At 38.5% G+C, this 24,977-nt stretch overlaps 1 protein-coding gene across 1 annotated transcript in view; it reads right to left on the reverse strand.

Annotated features, from left to right (window-relative positions):
• Nucleotides 1–7,205: 7,205 nt before the first annotated feature.
• LOC145395731 (sorting nexin-14-like) overlaps nt 7,206–24,977 on the reverse strand; it is a 49,864-nt gene continuing 32,092 nt past the window's right edge. The window contains exons 11-19 of the mRNA XM_080269266.1: nt 20,638–20,812; nt 18,133–18,319; nt 17,404–17,573; nt 15,879–16,117; nt 14,392–14,579; nt 12,627–12,791; nt 10,863–11,053; nt 10,023–10,119; nt 7,206–7,285 (exon numbers count right to left, since the gene is read on the reverse strand). Of these exons, the coding sequence (XP_080125392.1) occupies nt 10,030–10,119; nt 10,863–11,053; nt 12,627–12,791; nt 14,392–14,579; nt 15,879–16,117; nt 17,404–17,573; nt 18,133–18,319; nt 20,638–20,812 (1,405 nt within the window). The 3' untranslated portion in view covers nt 7,206–7,285; nt 10,023–10,029. The remainder of the gene's footprint in view (nt 7,286–10,022; nt 10,120–10,862; nt 11,054–12,626; nt 12,792–14,391; nt 14,580–15,878; nt 16,118–17,403; nt 17,574–18,132; nt 18,320–20,637; nt 20,813–24,977) is intronic.

Consider the following 24,977-nt stretch of genomic DNA (forward strand, 5'->3'; position numbering starts at 1 on the left):
TCTGATTGCTCCTCAATATAGCACCAAAAATATGATAACTGATTAGATGATGATGATGATGCTTACCAAGAGCAACGAAGAAACCTATGAAATCCAAACCTGAGAAGAAAGCAATATTAAGCTGTCATATGAAACACCAGCAACTGTGAAACCACCCCTATACTATTCACACTCACTCCATCCACCTTTAAAATCCAAGTGACTCTGGCTCAGTACATATGCTCCAACCACTTCACACTCTATCAGATTTGACACCTAATGTGGGACAATCCAAGTTCAAATGGCGGGGGGGTGGGGGGGACAACGGAAGCTTGACGCTAAAGATATGGAATAAACTGAACTAACTCATCATCTTCATCCTTACTGAGAAAAAGTTTAAAGCTCGTTAAAACTACGGAGAAAAAAATAAATAAAACCATCATCATTCTAACCCTCATTCCCTGCTCTGAACAACGGAACTATGCTGACATACAAACTTTAGGCTCGCTCACATATACAGTACAGTATATACGCAGGAAATTACTAAACGATTCAGAAAACATGCATTTCACAGTTTATTTGATATGTAATGGGCAAGACAATCCACAAAAACAGGGTGGGTACTTTTCTCACTATGGTGGTTTGTGTGGAGTTCAGGACTGACAGCCATAATTTAAGTCACACTGGAGATTCTGTAACATCTCTGGCTTACTGATTTACTTTGCATATTACACCTTCTCTTGTACAGGTAAGCGTTCTTTTAGGGTTGGGCTGCATTGTTCGAAAACCACTCGGATGATGAATGATCGTATCTTGAATGCAGAGACGGTTGCAATCAGATAGGCAAAAACTAGTGAGATCATTCACTGAAATCTGGTGCTTCAAAGGGGATCGTAATAATCATATAGGCAAAAATGGGAACCGTACACTGAAAAAAAAAATCTTAAAATGTTAAGCTTACAAAAGGGAATGATGGCATAATGGCCAATCGTATAACAAAGGTGACCTGCATACCATTTACTGTATATTTTCACATTAACACAGTTTGCTTCAATTACACACAAGATGATACCAAGTTGTAATATGCAGAATAAACCACTAAGAAAGACATGTTACTGGATCTCCAAAATCACTTTCAATAGGGCCCTGATAAGCAAAGTTACAATCAACCCCCCACTGCACAGAAAATTTGTTATTCCAGTACAAACAGGAGACATAAGAGGACTCCATTCTCCTGCCTTTGTCCTTCCTACAGAAACAAGTATCAGTTACACCAGGGAACTGACTTTTGTTTATGACTACTTCCTGTACTTAATGGTAGGATTGACTGTATTATCACAGAGGTGTAAATATGGAATATTATATCTTTGGTATTGATAATCTTAAAATAAAAAACTTGTGGGCTTGAAATCAACACAACGAAAGAGTTTTCACGATCGATACACTTATACACCTTAATAACAGGTGTATGTGAAGGTGTGGGGTATACGAGGACCGCTGGGCCAGGGGATATGAATTGTCTAGTCTATCCCCAGTTAGATATACAAAGTTACACTCTATCACAGCAAAACAGAACTCTAAAGTAACTTACATGATATCAATATTTTACCTGTCTATGCAAATCTTAAATTGCAGTTTTACAAACTCAACACCTCAATAATTATCAAAACATGGATTCAAAATTAACCTGTATGACACTGATTAATAGTCTACCTATACTGTAAAAATCCCAAGCTAGCTAGATGATACCAATAATAATAAAATCTGTATACTCATAAATAATTCTAGTTTTGATATTATGGTGACAGTGCTGATAACATACCCACTATACTGAATGGCACCTAAAATAACATAATACACAGAGAAAGTCAAGGGAAAATATATACACTACTCTTAGACAAATTAATACAGGATACATCTATAATAATCTACATCAAACAATACCTGGCAGACTAGATAATGGACAAAATGCAGCCTGAAACAAGATAAAAAAAAATTACCTTGTTATCTTCCTAGCTACCGAGATAAATATATGGACAATCAGATGCAGAAAATACAAGAGAAAAAGTAAATAACACATGGACAATCAGAAAAATAAATGAGAAATTCAGACTATAGCTAAATTGTCAAAGGAGAATAAACGGGAGAGAGAGAGAGAGATTTATAGTCAGGCTCAAAGATACATCTGCCGGTAATCTGACAGAATAAATAATGAGAAGCCTACAGTCAATATTATAAAGGTAATTAAATAGGCAACACCATAATAAACAGGAAACATAATCCGAAAAATGTCAAAATATAGTAACTTCAGGGTCAAAGGTATATCTATGGGTAATCTAATAAATAACTAAGAGATTATTATAGCCAGTGTCAAATGTGGGTGAGCAACAGGGAGAAAAAAAAGTATGGAGAAGTTTATAGAGGAAATCAAAAGTCAATATATAAGTAACGTAACAGAGAAAATAATGGAATATTTAGTTACATTAAAAGATAAAAATACACAGACCATACCTGCGATAAAGTTCTTAATACTACTACTCCGAATAAACAAAATAGTATCTGGAAGAGACCGATCGTCATATATAATTACAAAGGAAAAATAATGTCTCTATTTAAAGTTTCCAAATATCTACAATTTCCTGTTAATCTACTGGTCTACTTAATCTGGGGAGAAAGCTGATACAAATTCATCCACACAATCGCTTACCTGGTTTGTCATTTGCCTCTTGAATCCAATAATATTTTATAAAGTTTTATTCCTGCCACCACCAGATGATTTTATCCAATTTCAGAAGCAACTCTGGTAGTGAAGGGATTAAGTAAGGTTATAACCACTCCCTACAGTCCAAAGTCCTTCCTGTGCTGAATAAACTCATCTGGAAGTAACTCGAATAAACTGAAAAATACTTCACTAGATTCAAGAGCTCAACAGTGCTCTTACCTAAGCACAGATGACTGGTAGAGTGATCCACCTTTCAACAGGACACCATGCTTCTCCTCCATACTCTCACAGCTGCTGAGTCATACAAAAGAGTGCCTAAAATAAATGACGTGCTGTGTAATGTACCTTAACGTGGCTATGAATAATCTCTATCAACGCTCACAACAGCAGGTCATGAATTAAGTGTCCCTTCATAAGTCTACCAATCATCTCAATCATACTGTAATGCCAGATCATGAACAGAGTATCTACAGAAAAACAGCTGTCAAGATTGGTATACTGTACCCTTCAAATGGTTATCAATTACCCCACCCTTACTCTACAGTGCCAAGTCATCAATAGTGTGTTCTCACCTAAAAAATACATGACTGGTAGTGTACTGTATCTTTCATCTGGCTACCAACTGTCTCTTCTACTCTGAAAACTGCTGACTGCTGATTAAATCTGGTTCTGAAGAGGGAGCATTAAGATTCAAATTTACAAAACACTACGAAGGGAAAAGTTCAGTGCTGAGATATTGAGTTTAAAGGTCGTATGCTTAAAATCATAAAGTAGAAAGGAACCTCATAATTTTTCATGGTAATTAACTGTGACTAAAGGGAAATTAAGGTCTGAACTCACTCAATGACGAACAATCCTCCTATGCTGAGGTGACAGTCTATAGCTTCGACAGACAGCATGAGGTGAAGTGTAAAAAGAGTCATCATAAACAGTAAGTCATCTATCCATCCACCTATTGCCAGACACCTCAATTCCGTAAGGGGTGGCCAAAAACAAATCGCCTCCATGTCGCCCTGTCCAATCCCACTTCACTGCCCCACTTCCAGCTCACACACTCCTCTCTCATATACCTCTTCACTCCATCCCTCCATCTCATCTTTGGCCTCCCACTCCCTCTCCCTCCCTCCACCTCACTCACATACACTCTCCTCGTTAGTCTCTCGCTTGCCATCCTCTCCATGAACTTCAAGTCAGACTGAATGTTAGCTGGTAAAAGTGTCATCATGAACTACAAGTCACACTGTCTAAGAGTAGGTTCTCCAACAGTGTGGCCTTGCCTATGACTTCTCTCTAGCAAAGGACAGGGAATGAAAGGGAGACGAGACTATGGTTCATGAGTGTACAAATAATACAAAAAATCTAGTGTACGGTATACAAAATCGCAGTATGTACGTAGCATATTCCCAACCTTCACTAACATTTTATCAACTCTCCCAAAATTAGAGATTAGGAAAACAGACATACACATACAAACATGGATGAAAGGGAGACGTAGAATGAACATAAACATGGGTGGGAGGGGAAACCGATGAATGAGCTTTTTCTTGTGTTTTTCTTCCCACCCATTTTATCAACTCGTCAGTATGAATGTCACATACAAAATTAGTGTAAGAAAATACATCAAAATTAACCTCTTCAGCCCTTGCATATCCTTTTTTCTCAATGCCACACTGTTTTAATTTACTCGTACTTTGGTGAGACACTGTAAGGCTGAAGAGGTAAAAAATGTTCTCAATAACCCCTCCAGCCCACATATTTCATTATTGTCTTCTAGCTAACACCAGATTAATTTATTCTGCTCTGGTCTGACTTGCTGGGCTGTAGGGGATTAGAACTCATAACCAGCCATGACCTTTAATGCTTATTTGTTCCCAGTACCACAGGACAAAATGGCTACCTATTGGGGTATTTAATTATGCACTGTAAAAATAATCCAAAAAGTGTAAAGCCTAAGTGCATATACTGTCAAAATAAAAAATACCATACCCCTTTATCCTAACTTGATCACAATACCTGACATCAAATACAACCTGGTTACCTATTTAAAGAATTAGAAACAGAAAACAAACTAAACCTGTACAGCCGTAATGCACACTCTCCGCACGAACTAGCAAAACAAACTTTAAATCCACATCACAACCACAATGATTTTCAAACAGGGACTACAGACAACTCAGGCTAGACAATAAAGCATGAGTGACCAGTTCTTCTCCTAAGCTGCACTACATGAGCAATAAGTCCCAACCAACCTTCAGAATTCAGGCTTCGTGAGTCAAATCCAGTTGAAGCACCGTATCCCACTAGACCACCAGGCAACCATAAATCTAAAGCATTAGTGTCTACTTTCCCACCAAGTTCTCATTAATCCTGCCCCCAAACGTAAATAAACATCCTCCTCAAAACCAGACAACTAAAAATCTAAAGGATTTAATGCCTACTTTCCCACCAGTTTCTCACTTATCCTGCCCCAAACATAAATAAACATCCTCAACCACTCAACGTCACTCAGTTCAGATCAACTCAACTCTCAGACTAATCACACATTTAGAGTTAAAAGAAATTTATATAAAGCTACCTCAAGTTCCTATCCCTGCAGAAAAGTGAGATTCAAACAATACTGAGAAAGCAAAAATAAACAACTTGTAATTTTTTTATATGTATATGTGGATCCTTCATCATTATCCTAACCATTAGTCCCACCTAAAGACAGTAAGAGGAAAGATCTGGAGACATGGAAACAGAAAGCAGTGTGAGAACCATGAAAAGCATACCCAGAGAAATGGATCCAATATATATTTAATCCAGTGCGCAGTCTATCCAACTACTACCCTAATGCCCTGCCGACTTGGTAGTCTATCTATCTATCTACTTACCTAACTAGCTGTCTATCTATCCCCTGTAAGCCTTGCCCATTTTGAAGCCAATCGGTCTATCTATTGTATCTAACTATCCATTATCCTACTGTATCTGTCTATATCAATTTATTTATCTTCTGAGAGCCTCGACCCCTTCCAAGAACTCACAAACAGAAGTGGTCTCCAAGCTGCTTTATCCCTACTCATCACTTTTGATCTCACAACCATTCTTCCTCTGATTTAAACATTTACTAATAAACTGGTCAACTATCTTCTCCACTTAACAAAATCTGCACAAAGGTTTTATTTCACCCTTACTGTTAACAAAATAAAATGTGTTTCTCAGATTGCTGTATAAGAATAAATACATCTATATGGTAAAGTTAAATCCACAACAGTATCACTATTATGTCCTACCATTTAAAAGCATGGTATTAAGGGCTACTACTACTAAATATCATGATCTTCCAATTATAAAATCTGTGTAAATTTCCTTATGGACATGTTTTACAACAATCAGCTCAGCACCAACTGTACTGTAATGAAGCTATCAAAACTTTTATCAGCAATATTAAGATCTTCTCTCCTCCAAGCTATTTTTTTTGCTGGCTACCAGTACACCTTCGCTTCTGGCATATCTTTTACACTCTTCTCAAACCAGCACGAGTTTTCTCAAATGTAATCCTAACAATAGGTATGTTCATTTAAATACTCCTCCTCCTCCTCATCATCATCATCTGGACCTCCTTTCCCATCCTAGGGCAGGGTGAGGAGTAGTAACATCCAGACAGCCCAAGTTTGCCCAATCCAATAAGCCACACTTCCATTCACTCATAATTCATGCCCCTGGAATCCTGGTTCTATCTGATAAGCCAAAAACTTTCATCACGTTCTGTACCTTCACACAAACGTAGGGTCAATCTACTTTCATTTAAATACTGTACTCCTAATTCTCGGTTCATTTTCATGCTGCAGTTCAGTCTCTACAATATTTTCATTGCCACTACATTATACTCCATATTTCAGAAATTCAAATGGTGTTCTTTGTGTATATTTGCAGGTTATGAGTCATTACTTACTACAATATATTAATGCACTATCTGTAAGTTTAATATGGGTTGTATCTTACCCACTCCAGTGTGTCTGTGTGCATGCGAGCGTGCATGTGTGCATGTGTGCGTGTTATGTATAAGATTCTCACTAACAGGGCCTACATTCACTCTCATTCAAAACTACATGAGCCTTTTCAAAAACACAACTTGGAACTTCCTCACAGCATACTTCACATGACAATTCTAAACACTTCACACACATCCATTATCAAAAAGATGACATTTTAGCAACTTTAAAAATGTTAATCTGGAGCTCAGAACAATTTGAAAGTACAGTATATGGTACTGGAAAATGCTGAATACTTTAGAAATTACTATCAAAATGGATGCCTAAGTTCCAAATATATTGCTAACTGTGCTGGAGAGGGACACTTTTACCTGGCGGCACTAATTGATCTTGGAGACTCACCTACCCAGTTATGTAAATGTCCCTCAGTTCCCTCTAGCCACCAAAAGGAGGGTGGTAAACAGTAAGAGAACATATTTATCTTGCAGTCCACTGGGTTCACATTTCACATGAACCTGGGGCTACAGCTACTACCGCTACAACTATCACTTCTGCTGATACTGCTACCTCAAATACACACATGAATGAAGCAGGAGGAATCTGGCACAGTCTGCAAAACACTAGATTAATCATATATGCCTTCAACCCTCTGCCTGGCTCGTAACTTGTATACTGTATATAGAATCACAGCCACAGGATTTTGACACATATCCACCAACTTCTAACCTCCTAAATGGCTGTAACTATTAGAATCAACCACATACACAGAATCACAGCCACAGAATTCTGCCATACATTCATGAACGTCCAACCCTCTCACTTTGTCCTAACTTACAGAATCATCCACAAATAGATAATTAGTAGTTACCTGGACCCTACATTCATTAACCCATTCAATCCATTCTTTCTCCCTGCTATCTCCCAACACTACTATTCAATTTTGGAGAGATTTGTGGTGAAGGAGTCAGTTTTAGCCTTCTTTAACCTTTCCACTACTAAGGTCCTCTCTCTAAGCTCAAACAAGCAGTCTGGTAGTGGCAAGAAGATATGCTTTTTGGATGAAGGGTTAACTCACGATTCCCACACAAAAAGGTAACTCATAAATCATCACATGCAACACACTAACTCCTCTAACTCTCTTCCACCAACCTTGTGACTTACATACTAACTCTAACTCTCTTCAACCAACCTTGTGACTTACACACTAACTCTCTCTAACTCTCTTCCACCAACCTTGTCACTTACATACTAACTCTCTCTAAATCTCTTCCACCAACCTTGTGACTTACTTACTAACTCTAAGTCTCTTCCACCAACCTTGTGACTTACATACAATCTCTTTCTCTCTCTTCCACCAACCTTGTGATTTACACCTGTTAGTGTTCTATTTTGATCGAGTGTACACCCACTAAAAAATATTCATCACCCTTGTGGTGTGATACAATATGAAACAATGACCAAGGATTCTGACCTACTACTAGTACCAAATGAACATGGTTTCACATTTACAGATCATTTCAGAGCTCACCACACCCAAGGGTAATGAACAGTATTTTCTGCAGGTGTACACAAGGTTAAAATAAAAAAAAGTATCAGCGCACAGGGGGTCCCATGCCTACTGTATACATCTGCTCGCAGGCGATATATGACTTGCACCTAAAAGCAGGAATACCTGCGTGTGGTAGGTCGGCCACTAATATTTCAGTGTCCTTTGTTCTGTGGAGTCATGATGTTTCACGAATACTGTGCACAGATACCTTATTTACCTTGTGCAAATACAGATTCCTTATTTGCAGACAGTTCAGTATAAATCTTTCCAAGACTGATAATAAATAATACTATAACTTACTAGAAAATCACAGTGCATAAACAAATCAAACTGAGTACTGGAAATCATTCTCACTGAAATTCTTTCTCTTCACCAACATTTCCTTACCACCCTCACTCTCCTTTTCTGGTCAAAATATAAGTATATATTACACAAAGATAGTGATAAAATTCAATTCCTTACTTTGTCTGGAAGACATTAAGGTATACACAAACCTGTTTTTCACTCAAGAATAAATTATCTGAAATATTTCTGTGCTATGTGACAAATTATGTTTTCAGAACTTTTTAAAATGTACAGAATTAATAACTGTTTGGTAAAAAACAGAGTATTAAACCAGAACTGATGTAGAGATGGCAGAACATTCAACCCTTTCAGTGTCTTTTTGATCCATTCCAGCTGGTACTGGGTGATCTTATTCTGTTCAGAGAATCTCCCAAGAAATCAAGGTCCAGAAGAGTTGTATCTAACCTTCTCCAGCTCAGGTCTTTCCTATTGAATGTCCTCTAGTAACAGCAAGAATAAAATGTGGCGGTCAGTCTACCTAACGGGATAACGAGACTCTAGTGTTACACATCTACTTCTACGGGATCTTACATAAGACTGAAAAACGGCAAGTCAGTCTCACCATAAAATCAATCCTGTGTACTGCACCATCTGACGTAATCTTGATCTGGTGTAGTGTGGGGTGGTTAAACAGGGAGAATACCGGCATGCATACAGGTGGATCCCATTATACAAGTGGGGTACATCAGTGAAGAGCTGCCTGGATAGACGAAACTCATATAATGGAGTGAAAAACAGGATTGCAAAAATTCATATAATGGAGTGTATACCTTATGGGAAAAATATGGTGAGGTTAACTGACTCCCATGGTAACATCTGATTTTTGTTCTCACATAATTGAATTAGAGTTTAAATTGCCTATTCTCGTATCACTGATTTCTCCTGTGGCGTATGCTCAAATAACTACAAAATTATCTGGAGGCATCATCCTTATCCTCACCAACAGCATCATTGGTCAGTATCATCATCATCACCACCACCACCACCCTGCCTCCTGATGATGAACGATAATTTCCATACCTCATTCAGCTTTGGGGAGACTTTTTGAACTAGAAGGCTTAGAAGTAGCCCAAATAAACCCCTGAAGAGAGGTTAAAAAAAAATCACTTATCTTGGAGGACAGTGACCCCAAAATGTGTAAAATGTAGATATGGTTACAGTGAAAAAGGAGGTGGGGTGGAGGTGGGGGACAGTGTGAGAGACAGGGAAGGTCCAAAGATGGGTATGGTAATTAAATGTGAGAAGTAGTGAGGTATGGAAGTTTGAAAATGGGTGGGAATAAGGTGGTGAAAGGGGTGTGTGTGAGTGAACTGAAGGGTTGGGAAGAGGTGATGAAAGCCAAAATAAAGTGTATATGGTAAATGACTGTAGAAATATGTTAGGTATGGAAGTCATGGTATGGTATATTACTGTGCAAATATGTTAGGTGTGGAAGATGGAGATTGAGCAAGACCTGAGACTCAATTTGTGAGGAACGGGGACAGCTCTGGGTTGATGGTCAGTTCAGGAAACAGCTCATCCAACACACCATCCAGCAGCACATACGACAGCTGGAAAAAAGTATATCCTTCAGTTTTTGCGGATAACTGTGGTAAATCCGATAACCTGTTTGTCATCCACACAATATTACCAAAGTATATCCAACCGTTTCCATGGGTAACTGTGGTAAGTTTGTTAATTCAGGTTATTTGGCATCCACACAATATTATCATCATACAAGCTGCTAAGGGTAGAAACACCAATGGGCAGCAAAACAGATGTAAAAATAAAAATAAAAAGGGAATGTAACAGTATCTGGGTATGGGGACACAACATAAAACAATGCAACAATTTGATCAATCCACATTGAGAAAAGCAGGAAATTTCACCCCTTCCCCTCCCCATGTACTCCCAAGTGAACCTCTTTGTCCTTCTATCATTAGTCTACTGTGTCAAAAGTAGTTATTTCACCTGTAGAAGGGGCTACAGGCCCCTATGGGGCTTTGAAAATCCCTAAAGGCTACGAAAATGAAGTATTTCATTACTGATAAATGTTAAGAATAACAGATGGACAGAGTGGCTGTTAGAGATGTTCCTGAAGCTAAAAATGCCATCAGACTGAAAGAGTTATGCAATCTCGCGCTGCCACTTGGATTCTGAATCAGTATGCATTACAGATGACTTTGGCAGCACATGGCCTGTATCCCAACAAACTACTATGTGACAGACAGACAGACACACAAACAGATAAACAGATACAGACAAACAAAGACACAGATAGACAAAACTCAACAAATCCACCATCTTTCCTAACCTGCTTGTTTAGTAAGGGTTGCTGGAAAAGTGTAACCAGAGTGTTTGCACCCTCAGTGTAGAGATCATGAGTGAACAGACATCGTTGTAGCCACTTTGGCACCAAGGTCATCACCTCCTGCCTCAGATGCCTCTCACGGTCACGTTTGTCTGCCTCTGTCCGCTCTGGTGGCGGGTCAAGGAACAAGGCATCTGGAAAAATAAATTTGGTGACTCAAAAAAATTAGCTGGTTTCCTGTACTATACCTGTTTGCTCTTTACAGGGAAAAGTAAACACAGACAATCTCCTTCCGTCCAACTCTGTCCTCTCTGGTGGCAGCCCGGGAACACAAAATTAAAAAAAAATAAAATAAAATGAGCAGTCAATCCCTTTCCACCTGCCCACCACCTCCTGCCTCAACTGCCTCTCATGATCAGGCTTGTCTGACGTAATCCTCTCCAGTGCCTTCTCAAGTAACGCTGAATCCGAGAAAATAAACCTTTAATCTATCTACCTATCTCTTGCCAGGCACCTTAATCCAGGATGCGGTGGCCACAAACAAACTGCCTCCATGCTGGTTAATAAAAGTAACTGTTTACTATATATTCCTGGGATAAAAACGATCACCACCAATAAAGTATGTAAACTAGGAGTCTCAGTAATGATAAAAATAAGTCCATGAAAACAATATCAATCATTATATTCTAGGTCGCACACCAACTAAGTACCAAGCTATGACCAAGTGCATAAAGTCATCAACACAAAATCTCATGACATGATTTCATAAAGAACAAATACTGTCTTCATCATCATCATCATCATCCAAACCACCAACATCATTATCATCATCATCTAAACCACCATTATCATTATCATCATCATCTACACCACCATCATCATCATCATCATCATCATCATCTAAACCACCATTATCATCATCATCTAAACCATCATCATCATCTATGCCACCATCATTATCATCATCTAGTAAACCACTATCATCATTATCATCCTAACCACCACCATCCTAACCTGATGGGGTAAGCAGTATCCATAATGAAAGACAAGGCATAAAAGTAGAAATATCACCAACGCACTCAATGAACAGGCCACACAACCTTCACATCATTAGCCCTTCAAACTCTCTATGGGAAAGCAACTCTGTATGTATATTTTGCATTTTCTCTTTCTAAATGCACTTCATAAAGACCTCTGGGACAGAGTCATTAATGTCAAATAAATACTGCATACTTAAATGCATATGTTCTGTGCTAATCAGATCTGCCACAGGTCTTGAAAACACTACAATGTTGATGAAGGCACCCGTATAAATCTTTTGGCAACCTTCTGCATTGAGAAGCTTAATTTAATCCTATACTTTATCAGCAACATTTTATCTCTTTATTCTTGTACTCTATTATCAACATTCTAACCCTTATTCCTAACTAAAGGCAGTACTGCATACTTTTTCACTTTAATCTACCCTACAATTGACATTTCTCCATCCTGAACGCTGAGCTGTATGAAGAGATTAACGAATATAGTGCCAGTCATGAAGAAATATTATGGAAAAGATGTACAGTACAACCACAGTATTGTCTTATTCTGCCATCACGCCACAGGAAATAATCTGAAAAAGGACAGATCTTGAATTTGGCTCTCTTGTGTATTCCCCCCCCCCCCCAGAAGGAATGGTTTGCGGGCTCCTGGCCTTTGGTTCCTTCTTTCTTGCAGTGGGGGGGGGGGGGGGAGTTAAGGCAAGTGAAATGTAGATGAGATACAAACCTCTAATCAACTGAATTAATTTAACGATTCGCGGTGGGGCAAGGGCCACTTTCAACTTGCGTCGCAGGAACCAGCTGACGGCCGCATCAAGGGTGTTTCTGGCCATCACTCTCACGCACATCAGCCATTGCAGGGCACTGATGGATATTCCGTATACTCGCACCACTGTGGAAACAATACACGTACGTCACCAATACTTATCTACCTCAACTTTTATCACCATCAACCTGATCCTTGTTCCCACTAAAAGGGATCACCCTTCAATTTTCAGGTTGATACAGTGTCTATGATTCTTGTGTGAGCCCACAAAACATGGACATCTCTCTACGAATGCCTTCAAGTCTGCAAAACATCATACCCACATCATATTCATAATCATCAATATTTACTGCCATAAAATACAAATTATGCAACAATATGTGTAGTAAACTGACCAAGTCTGACAAGCCAATGCTTTTTCTCAGAACCCTTTGTAAAAGAAGACAAAACAAAACTGTATTATAAAAGTATGATTAAAAATTAGCAAGCAAAAAAATACTTCAGCTAACTAGGACTAAACCTATGATTAAAAAGCATTCATTGTAAAATCAACAAGACATTGTAAAACAACATGAAACATGACACAAGAATTAAGAACAAGTTAGGTACTGCATATTCATAATATACAAAGATATCCCAGTTTTCTTGGTAAACTTAGCATGCCTTAAGGCACTGTAAATGTTCTGTAAAAAACAAAATATATATATATATATACATACACACAGTCAATCCTCGTAAATTGTGGCAATTTGGGTCTGGACCACTGCCGTGATTTATGAATTCTGTGATTTATGAATAATAACTCTTATGTGAAAAATTAATTTGGGTCTGGACTTCGGCCAACTCGCCCCCCACAGCACCCTACCTACACCTATCTAGGCACCATCAAACACAATCATACAAATTTAGGAATATTCAGCGCATGTATTACGGGATCTCACCTTAATCCTATGACGAAATTGCTTAAGTGAATGGAGTGAGGTGGTGTTGGGAAGAACATAGAACCTCTCAGCACTCGTTCTTCCCCAACTCTTTCAACAAGCTTTGAAAACTTCTTTCCCCTCTCAACACGACAAATGAGCTCCAAACACTGACTGTACGACACTGCAGCAGCTTCTTGATGCCACACTGCTTAGAGCGCTTCATTGGGGGGTCGGGAGGGGCCATGGCAGGTAGGAGGCAGGGGGAAGTTGCACAAAAAAAGGCAGGTAACTCTCGTACTCCACGGCAACAGTCTGTAGTGTGCAGACTGGCGGGACAAGAACAACAACAACATGGCGGCATTAGTATGCACATATGCCACCAAGGATGCGTGGTGATTGGTTGTTGGGTTGCGATTTTCAGTTTGAATTCCGCGGTTTACGGTTCTCCTCAGAAAAGGCCCACTTGGGTGCCTAGATCCGCGATTTTCGTGACTTAACAGTGACTTAAGGTTGCCGGCAGTCTGACAGCCACCTAGCCGTGATTTACGAATCCGTGATTTATGAACACGCGATTTACAAGGATTGTGTGTGTGTGTGTGTGTGTGTGTGTGTGTGTGTGTGTGTGTGTGTATATATATATATATATATATATATATATATATATATATATATATATATAAAATAAACTGAAAGAAAAAAGTAAAATATGATAGTAACATACCATGTGAGCCTAATATGTGTTATAAAGGTAAAATGAAGGATCAAAGGGGAAAAAACCAGCACAGGCAGATGTCAGAACTCACTAAGGTATAGTATGGTATCAAACACGCCCACAACACTCATGGTGGCTGGGGGTGGGGGTGGGGTGTCATGGGAGGGAGATGCCAGACTTTGAGCATTGTCACCATACAGGTCACTTATGAGGGTGCTGGTTGGCTGCTGGCTTATCTCACTACCGTCCACACTCAGTGATGCCTCGTCCCACTCCAGTCTGAAATGGGGTGTCCAGAACCATCATTATCATTGGTATGTCGCTGATACCATTACTGTCCTTGTCATCACTATTACCACTGTCATTACCATCATCAATGCAAGCATCAATGTTGTTTTTGTTCTCTCTCCTCCTTATCACCATCATCACCCTAACCCCTTCTAATACTCACAAAATACTTAATGTAGAATGAATACTTTCCCGTTGTTAGAGATCAGCTGACCACTGGCCCTACGTTCCACTGGGTACTAAAAATCTGCTTCTGACTTTGTGTTATAAAATGAAGCATGGAATAAGGGTGAGGGTTTGCAATTAGCTCCACTTTATCAGATGTAAATGCTGTGCTAAATACTGCTGGTTTTCAAAGCAATCATTCTACTAATGTTATCTGGTACACAAATACTGCATATAATGAACTGGTTTGCTTTACCTAATGGTAAATATAATATGAGTGCAACTTGGATTTTTGCTCTTAGTTCATGCAGTGTATGGAGTTATTTCTACAAATAATCACTGCCATATCATTATTATCCCAACATTAATTCTCTTCTCAACGATGGGGAGAGGCTGTATCAAGACGCACAGAGTGAGCAAAAAAGTACCTGAATTATCAACATAACACTCACAGAAATGAATAATACAACCGTATTTCATACAAGTCTTCAAAATTTTAAATCCATTTCACGTGCAAAACAAGATACCCGATATTAAAAAATATTCAGAAACCTCTCTTACATAAGTCAGATTTAGAGCTTCACCTTAAGGAAAACAGTATGAGAAAGACATATAGAAAAACACTGTTTAAAAATAACTGACACGAGGTAAATACAGACTACTAAAACAGCATAGAAATGTATGAAAATCATAAAGATGCCATGATCTACAAAGTTTCACTATTTAAAAATGTAGGCAACAGGAAATAATAATCTCTGAAAGAACATGGAGATGCTCAAGAATAGGCTACAACAGTCCAGAATACTGAAGGTCTGGTAAATGGCTTATACCACAAAAAGGACTATTTGATAAAAAAAAAAATCCACTTCCTCTTAGGATTATGAAATGATATGCAACACAGTACATAACCTTGACCCAAACTGGCACCTCAGGCCACTAGACTACATGGCTACTAACGCTACAGACAATGCAAAAATGTCATGGGGGAACCACAACTCTATCGCCTGATGCCTTAATCCCATAAGGGGTGGCCACAAACAAATCATCTCCATGTCACTCTGTCTCTCACCATATCGCTGCCCACACCCCAGTTCACACACTCCCTCTCTTATAACCACAACTCACCTCGGTTTATTATTCTTCTGTGCAAGTGTGGATGAGATAAAGACAGAAATGAAAGCATCTAAGTGTTGTCCCCTCTCCTTCATCAGCTTGCGGGGCACGTCACGAATCAGGCGACCCAGCGACACATCCGGCAGGTTCGTGTTAGTAAATTCATCTTTGGCTTTGAGGAATAGGAACAAGAGCTGTGACCCCTTTAGTGCTGGCTTCTGTAGCAGTTTTTGAAGGAACTCCTCAAAGATCTGTACAGAAATGGAAATTTATATGACAACTGTGAGGAAATGGCTTTTAGAACACCTGTCATCTACACTAAAACATTTGAAAGTCATACACATCATTATAATCACCATCATCATCATCATCATCATCAACATCATCATCATCATCATTCTCCCTTCCCCTTGACACCTTGCTCCCAACTGGACATCCCTCCTCCCTGGTATAAACTGTACTGTGTGCATAAATACTGGGTAGGTATACAGAATCCAGAAATGTAAATAGGACAGAATAATAACAGGAGAGATATACAGGGTAGGTATGTAGGATCCAGTTATGTAAGTAGGACAGCATAACAATAGGAGAGCTACAGTATAAACAATGCATCCGATGAGATGGGCCATGCATTCATTACTCCCCATTCAATCTTCATATCTTGGCACCACCTCACATGTAAGCCATCCACACAAACATGAGAAAAATACAAACCTCATTCTACTCCAGTACAAATACCCTGTACTCAAAACAAAATTAAAAGCATTATTCTTCCTTTTTTCTCATATATGCTTAAGCCCCTAAAACTTGGAGATAACGTGGAATAAACTGTCACTGTTATTCTGCCATCCATCATCATTTGCTTCTGTCACCACTCTCTCTCTCATCATTTTGTCCCCTTTTGGTTGCTCAATTTGAAATCTTGGCCCAGGTTTTTCTCCTTTTGTAGTTTACTTCACATAGGTCATTGGCAGGAAAAACAATAATATGGCTCTACATCCTTTCCACAGCAGTTCTTTGTATCTAGTGCTATATTCTTGTTTTCTTGCTATAGCTCAACATTCAAGATGGTGAGATGGGAATTTTAGGCCACATTAAAACGAACAAATGACACCTCATCCCTACCCACTTCTGCATATGCTACATTACTATTGTCACTTTGTCTTCATCTGACACACACTACTAACTTGTTTCTGTTCAGTATATGGCCAGGGTTGTCAGACTGGAGGATGAATTTTACTAGTAACCAAGGAGACTCACCCCTACCTCGTAACTAGGGCTCATGGAATTTCACACAACCATAACTTGGAATTCAAGTAATGAAAGTGATCCAGTTCACTCATAAACCAATGATACTCATGTCAATCATATTAATGTATACAATGTCAGTGTTGAAAAGATATAAAATGCCTGAGAGAATACATTACTGTGACATAGGATAAACACATAACTAAGGTGGTGCTGGGAAGCCTCCTAAACTGACATGAATATAAGCCTAAGACAATAATGCCATCACCAGCCCACTTTCTGTACCCACCTGTCTGCGTGTGTGCATAAAACCAATGTCTTTGGATGTGAAGAGTGCACGACGTGGGGGAAGTTGGTTGTCAGGGAACTCTCCATGGAACTCAGTAAGTTTGCTCTCCAACATGTAAAACTCATGGTATCTTCGCTCCACCTCCCAGTGAACTTCCTCAGGACGTTCAGCTGAGAAACATCAAAGCATCATTCTAACCATCATTCTCATCTAACAAGACAGCTGTGGCACTTATTCTTTTATACCAGAAACGATTAAAGGCAATAGTCTCAACTTATTCAGCCTCAGAACATGCTTTATAGTTTACTCTGGCAAAGATCGGACAATTTTACTCTGCTTACAAAAAAACCCTCGGAGCAGAGAGGTTAGAAACAAACTCTTCCTTATCCTCTGCTGCCAGAAGACACACTTTGTACTTTATTCTAGCTAATGTTAGATTGCTTCATTTACTTAGAGACACTCCCTGGGGTGAAGAGGTTAAACTGACAAAGTGAAGTTGTCAGCTCTTCAAAAACATAAAGTCCTGGCTGTACGAAGAGAATTAATAAGCCTACAAGAATATGACCCAAAGCAAACTTACCACCAATGACTCTGATCCTGGAAACGATGATAATGAAGACATTGACAGGTTTGTGCAAGATCAAAAATCTGTCGTAGTACAAAAAGATATAAGATCAAAAGAATACAGAATACAGCCATGTGTGTTACCAGACTCCACAGCAAACTTACCACCAGTGACATCAATCCTGGTCACATCAACAATGAAGGCCCAGTAGGGTTTGTTGGCGTGGTCCAGGCGAGGTTCCACACGCGGCACACTAACCCGCCATGCACTCAGGTCACGGAAGCTGCTGGTTAGTCCCTCCAGCCCCCCCACACTGCCACTTGCCCCACCCACGCTGCTGCTGTCGTCACTCTGCAGGATATATTACCTGTCACTGCCCTCTCACTGGTATATGCTGGGTAAGATGGGTGAAAATCTATTAAAGAGTTACCTGATACTATTTCTAACTAATAAATGCTGGGTAAGTTGATTGAAAGCCTATTTAAGAGCAATCTAATGCTATTTCTGCTAGTAAATGCTGGCTAAGATGACTGGAAACCTATTAAAGAGTTATCTGATGCTATTTCTGACTGGTAAATGCTATGTAAGATGACCAAAAGCCTACTAAGACCTAGCTGATACTACATTTGCTGGGTATGACAACTGAAAACATATTAGAGTTATCTGATGCTATTTCTGACTGGTAAATGCTAGGTAAGACGACCAAAAACCTATTAAAGAGTTAAATGTTGGTATTGTGGACATAAATGCTGGGTAAGATGACTGAAAACCTACTAAAGTGCTATCTGATGCTGTTTCTGACTGGTAAATGCTGGAAAATTTGCCAGTGAGGGAAAACTACCAACGGCTAATGTGATGCTTCTTTTGAAAGGGACAGACTGATTGACTGACTGACTACACTACATAATCCTGGCTTTTGGAAGGGAAATGTTGAAAAAAATGACTGGCTAACTATCAAGAACTCTATTTTCAGATGGGCAAACACTGTACCAGATGACTGAATGACTATTAGAGAGATTATTTACTGCTTCTTATGACTGGCAAATGCTTAATAAAATGCAAGGAAAAGTAATGTGACTTCTATGTTCTGATCACTAAATTCTTAAAAGGATAACTGGCAAACTATCAAAGAGTGTAACTGATGCTTTTCTTTTTGACTTAAAATGTCAGAGAACTTATAAACTGCTTCATTATTTGTATTTATTAATTTATGACTGGCAAATGCTGAAAAATATTCCTCAAAACTTTAACAGCTTCTACATTGCTTCTCTGCCACCATGTTCTCATTGGTAATGAACGAGATGACAGAAAAATTATTGGGGTGTTTATACAATCATTTTTTCAGGTGCATGTAAAATAAATACTGTATATTACACCTGGTTAAACCTCTGGGTATATGTTGTCTAGATTTCATTTCTGCTACCCATAAATAACTTTATTATGTGGGAGACCCTGTGTAGTTAAGCAGTTACTGAAGGCTGCTGTAGATCTAACGCCTTCATTTTAGTCTCTCTTCGGTTGAATAAAACCGTCTAAAGGAAATAAAATATACAGGACATCACTGCAAATGTTAGAGTTAAATATTGTCCGTGTTTTGTCTTTAATATTTTGAACACTGATACTCTACACCATACAGTTCAGTAATTGTACTCATTTCATTCATGTAAGTTATTAAGCACTTAATTTTTTACAATTCAGCATTAAGATCTAACTTCTGGTCACACCAACATGAATTATGACTTTAAACATTCAGTTTAGCATGTTTCAAAGATGAGATGCATTTTACAGTTTAGAAATATCAAATTATTTCTATTAAAAAAAAAATAAAAAAAATAAAAAAGCTACAGAACAGCAGAGCACCACAAGTTTGAGTATGTTCCTGTAGTTAACGTGAATCTTCAAACTTATTATCTTTAAAAATTACAGTAATTACCGTACAAAGTTGAAAACATATCACATTAGTTTAGAATGTATCTTCTCTGACTTCCACACACAGCTATTGGTAGCCTACACAATATTACTGCCAACTGAATTTACATCACACAATATAGCCAGTAATTACAGCATTCTCTACAACCCACAATCATTAATAAATTTACAGTTTTATACCCAATAACTTCCAGTACCCTACTGTCTATCACTGCAGTGCTAAGAACACAGAGGTTTAAAAATTATACCTTACCTTTGGCAATATATTAACAAGACCAAATAATTAAGATAAACATGAGCCATGTAACAATGTACGGTCTTTATAAATTATCTAACTAAATGATATACATTATCTTCCCCAGTGTTTGAAAGTCAACTCTGGTTAACAACAAAAATACAGACACTTTCCAAGTTCCACTCTGGAGGCTCGGTGAGAGCTGAAATTTGCACACCAGATTCAACTCTTCAATATGTGAGAATAATCAGCAAACAAACATTCTGTAAAAACTGCACAATTAAAAATACAGTAAATAAACTGTATAGACTGCAATACCAACATAAGCTTATTGTGCAAATAACAATTATAACATACTTAAAGCAATTTACAAAACCTTTCCATAAGGCTGATATTTGAAAGGAGTTAAGATTTGTATAGCTTGGGAATTGTCTGTATACAGCCGGCAATGCTTGGATAGTGTGAATAAGCAACCCCAAGAGTGCCAAGACAGCACATGACTGACCATGAGCAGTGAGATGTCATCGGCCTGGTCTATATCGTAGAGAGAGTGGTTGTCCTCCCCTCCGATGACTACTGAGGGCTTCAGTACCATCTGCTTGCCAATCTGCTTCAGCCCACTACCCACCTTCTTCACCACTACCTTACCTACGTTCTTACGCTGCAACGACTCACCCTCCCTAAAAACAAGGTGCAGGCCAACTTATACTCTAGGCTCACAGAAGGCTGACTTCCATGAACCTTCTTAGTTCTGCTAACACTCAACATCGCTTAGGTGTTCATAATAATAATAACAATTATAATAATAATAATAATAATAATAGTAATAGTAATAGTAATAATAATAAAAGGTGAAGAGAGATACCTGTACTTAATAAATTTGGGCTGAAACTGGAATCATGGAGGAAGTGTGCTGAGTAGCCAGGCTGAACCTTTGACAGATGTTTAAAATGGAAAGAAGATATTTGTTGGCTCAGTATCTTCAAGCAAATAGCTCTACTCCATTAGTTACACAGAACACTTTCAAAACAATAAGTACGCTACATTCAGTGCCTTGCTGCTAAATACAGAGGCTCTACTGAAGGATTTATAAGTGCCCAATACAGGTACAACTTGTCTTTTCCACAGCAACGATGAAAATATCAGTTAATTCTTTCTATCTTTCACAACACCAATCACTGTAATACCATGTGTTTGAGATATATCTAAGCACTACACACTTGCTGAGTGTTAGCAGCACCAAGGAAATGAACAAAAAATAATGTACAAAAGATAGTAACCCGTCAATCTCAATAAAAAATACATCTTTGTGAGGAATTGGTACAGCCAGGAGCACCACTCTTACCCCAATCCTCGGCAGGTGGCAGCTTTGCAAATCTACTAAAAACACTGCAACATTTTTACTGTCCCTAAGCATTCAGTCACCATGCATAAATAATCTCTCAGCATGACAAGGCATAAATATATTGTAAAAAGAAGAGTAAGACTTAGCTGAAGCCATATCCAGAAAATGTAATTAAAAAAAAAAAAAGAAAAAAAAAAAATGAAAACACTACTTAAGTACAATACACTACCCCAAACTTTCCAAAATTAAACAAAAGCATGAAGTCAAACTAATTTTTAAAAATTCAACCATTCAGATGAGTGCTGCATTTAGAATAGGAGAAACCATGAGTAATTTAAGGTGTAAATAAACAAAAACAAACTGACATACGAAAGAGAATTTCCCTGAATGTCACGGCACAAAAGCGGACCTTAGCTTCTGCCCCCTACACCATGGGACTAGCTATCATCATCATCATCATCAACTCAACCCTTCTTCCTGCCTTAGAAAATGGGGTGAGGCTTGGCTATTAATGATACTGTTTTACTATTAACACTGTACTTCCATAACAGGCTGACCCACTTCCATTAATACTGATAACATTTTTCAGATACAAATTCTCACTGTATGGTGCAGAGAACCAAACTAAGAAGACAGTCTGTGTAAAAACAAACATACAGTAAGATTATTAAGCAGTTTACTACAGCAACCAAGAAATAAACTAATGCATTCCACAGCCAAACAGGAGGGCATGCAATAGTGTTAACCATAAGCCAGAGGAAGGTGCACTAGACAGCAGCAAATAATGGCACTGGAATATTAATGTTATCATTGCATAAAACAAATCTACTCTCCCAAGGACGAAGAGGTTTTTCTACACAAGTCAGTCTCCCACAGTCAGGTCTCGTTATACAATTGTTCGTTATGTGATAGATCAATAAAAAGACAACCTAAAAGTTATAAGTACCGAGTTGCATGATAATAAAAAATTCGTTTATACAATAATTATGGTGGTTACGAATGACAATCCAGTGTATGCACAATGCCTCCAGACAGTCGGATATTTGAGCTGAGATGGCAACCCAGTGTTTACATTTGCTGTGATCATCACTTTCATTCCATTTTGTACTTGCATGGCCATTGAGGCACTACCCCTATTGCCACATAAATGGAGTGATAACTTTTTGTGAGTGATACACTGAAACATGTGACCTGGAAATCGTGTTTGGCAAGGGTGCTACTCTTAGTGGATAGTGTGGTGCTACCGAGGGCAAGCCTAAAAGGGTAAGTTTTTCTTAAATTTTAGGTTACATGGTCCTTCCCCCCACCTCCTTGTTGCCACTGCATCCATGTTATACTGACCCAGCTGTATAATACACCATTATGTGATGGATTTTCAAGACGCAATCTCACTGTATAAAGAGACGTGACTGTACTGTACTCTTAACTATTCTAGATCACAGAAACCTGGTCAAGGGTCCCAATATCCCAAAGGGGTACAGTACACTACGTATTATGGATCTGGATGCTACTATTTTTCCATTAACTGTTAACATATTTTGTTCTGGTTAAAGCCACTGGTTACTAACAAACATATTTAACTCAACCTTAGGGAGACCTCTCACTATGTATGAGTTAACAATCTCAAATGCAGTAACTGTTAAAAAACTAGTGAGATATGAGTAGTTACAATGCAATACGTAAGAAAACAATACTCCAGAGCCACTTCACTACAAGTGCTGCTTGTTCTGCCAAGTCAAAAAGCCGGAGATATAAGACACAGCAACCACATTCCACCCGATCTGTGAGTCTCTGAGCACCTGTGTCTTGCTAATGCGGCTCTTGAAGGGTGAGAAAGTGGCAGAGGAGCTGGAATCTGTTCTGCGGTGTCTGTTGGGAGTAAGTGTTGCTTGAGGGGAAGGTTAGTAGGGCAAAAACAACTTAAACTGTCTACAATAGATGGTAAAATATTGGCCTATAAACTGTCTAATATCCATTCATAACTGCATAACACCCTTTTATACAATATTTAAGATCTTCCATAAACCTCACATGATTTGTCTTTTCCAAGCTAAGATTCTTATATTCTGGTAAGGGTCTGAAAGGGTGAGAAAGTAGCAGACCCGCTGGAATATTTCCTGTCATCTGCAGGGAATAAGTAGTGAAGATATCATGCTGTTTGGGGAAACATTTAGTACAATATACAAAACATGAATTTAAAACACTCTTAAGATTCCTCGGTAAATTTATGGGTCTAGAACTGTCCACTATGCTACAGTAAGTCAACCAAATATAAATAAAAAACAGTAAATGAATTCTCCATCCCTCCACCATTAGCATACTTTTTAACCTACATCTAAACTCTCTACTACACATGTAAATTATTCCATGGTGTTCATTGGAGAGTATGCAGCCATAAGGTGTAAGTGGGAAGTATGTGATCAAAAAGACATAAATGCTCAGAGCAGTGTTAGTGTGAAAACCATGAGCCTAGATTCAACAGTAGCCCTCCAACTTTTCCTGGATGCATGTTAGTACAACATTCACAAGCCTAGAATTGTACAGTACAGTACACAAACCCTCAACCAAGTCAATATGAGGAGAGACTATATAAGTAGGTCTTCTCTGTCTTTTATTTAAAATATGATGTAGTCTTTATCTGTGAACCTAAAATACAAGTGTGTGAAAAGCCTTAAATCTGTGCAGGAGGGAAAAAAAGACACAGTACACATACTGTAATACGTGGTGTAATGGCGAGGTGTTTCTAACGTGTAACAGTGTGTGGTGTGAACAGCAAAGAGGTGTGTGTGAAATATGTGTGCATCCCCTACTACACTGTGGTTTTTCTAATGTAGTGTACTTAAGCTGTTCCCAATAAATACTTCTGGAATGGTCTGTTGTGGCTAAAGAAAATAAAAGAGCACACAGAATATGAGTGTTTCTACAGTCCGTTTATTTCTACCTGAAAAATATCCCTCAACCCTTCAGCTCAGTTGATGGCCACATGTAGTCGGACTGATGGATAGATTTGACTAGTAACCAAGGAGACTCACATTTAGAACATAACTAAGCCTAATCAATATTTGTGCGACCACAACTTAAGCTGTGTGAAAGAATTCCCTTAGATGAAAATAACTGGCTAAAGTGTATAATTCCCGCAATAAATATCACCAAGGCACTGACTCCAGAACTTTTTACTAATATTATGCCTTCTTACATCACTCTGACTATCTACTGTCTCACGGCTCCTTGGTATAACACTCATACAATACTGGACATTAGCATATTACTCCCTTGAATACAGGTGATGTACTTTTTAGTCAATTCTTGTTGCTACCAGACGATCACATTTAACTCTGGAAGACGCTCTCATACTTGAAGGGGTTTACCAAGACTCTAACCCTCTAGTTCAAGAAGTCTAACCAAAGTTGAATAATGTCTGGATATGGCAAACACAATATGAAAAAGACATCCCTGGTTTTCAAGGGCTGAGCTTGTAACATATTATACAACTTTCAAAT

This window comes from Coenobita brevimanus, chromosome 33 (genome assembly GCF_032717465.1).
Source record: "Coenobita brevimanus isolate Jiangsu-jjx chromosome 33, ASM3271746v2, whole genome shotgun sequence".
Taxonomy (NCBI): domain Eukaryota; kingdom Metazoa; phylum Arthropoda; class Malacostraca; order Decapoda; family Coenobitidae; genus Coenobita; species Coenobita brevimanus.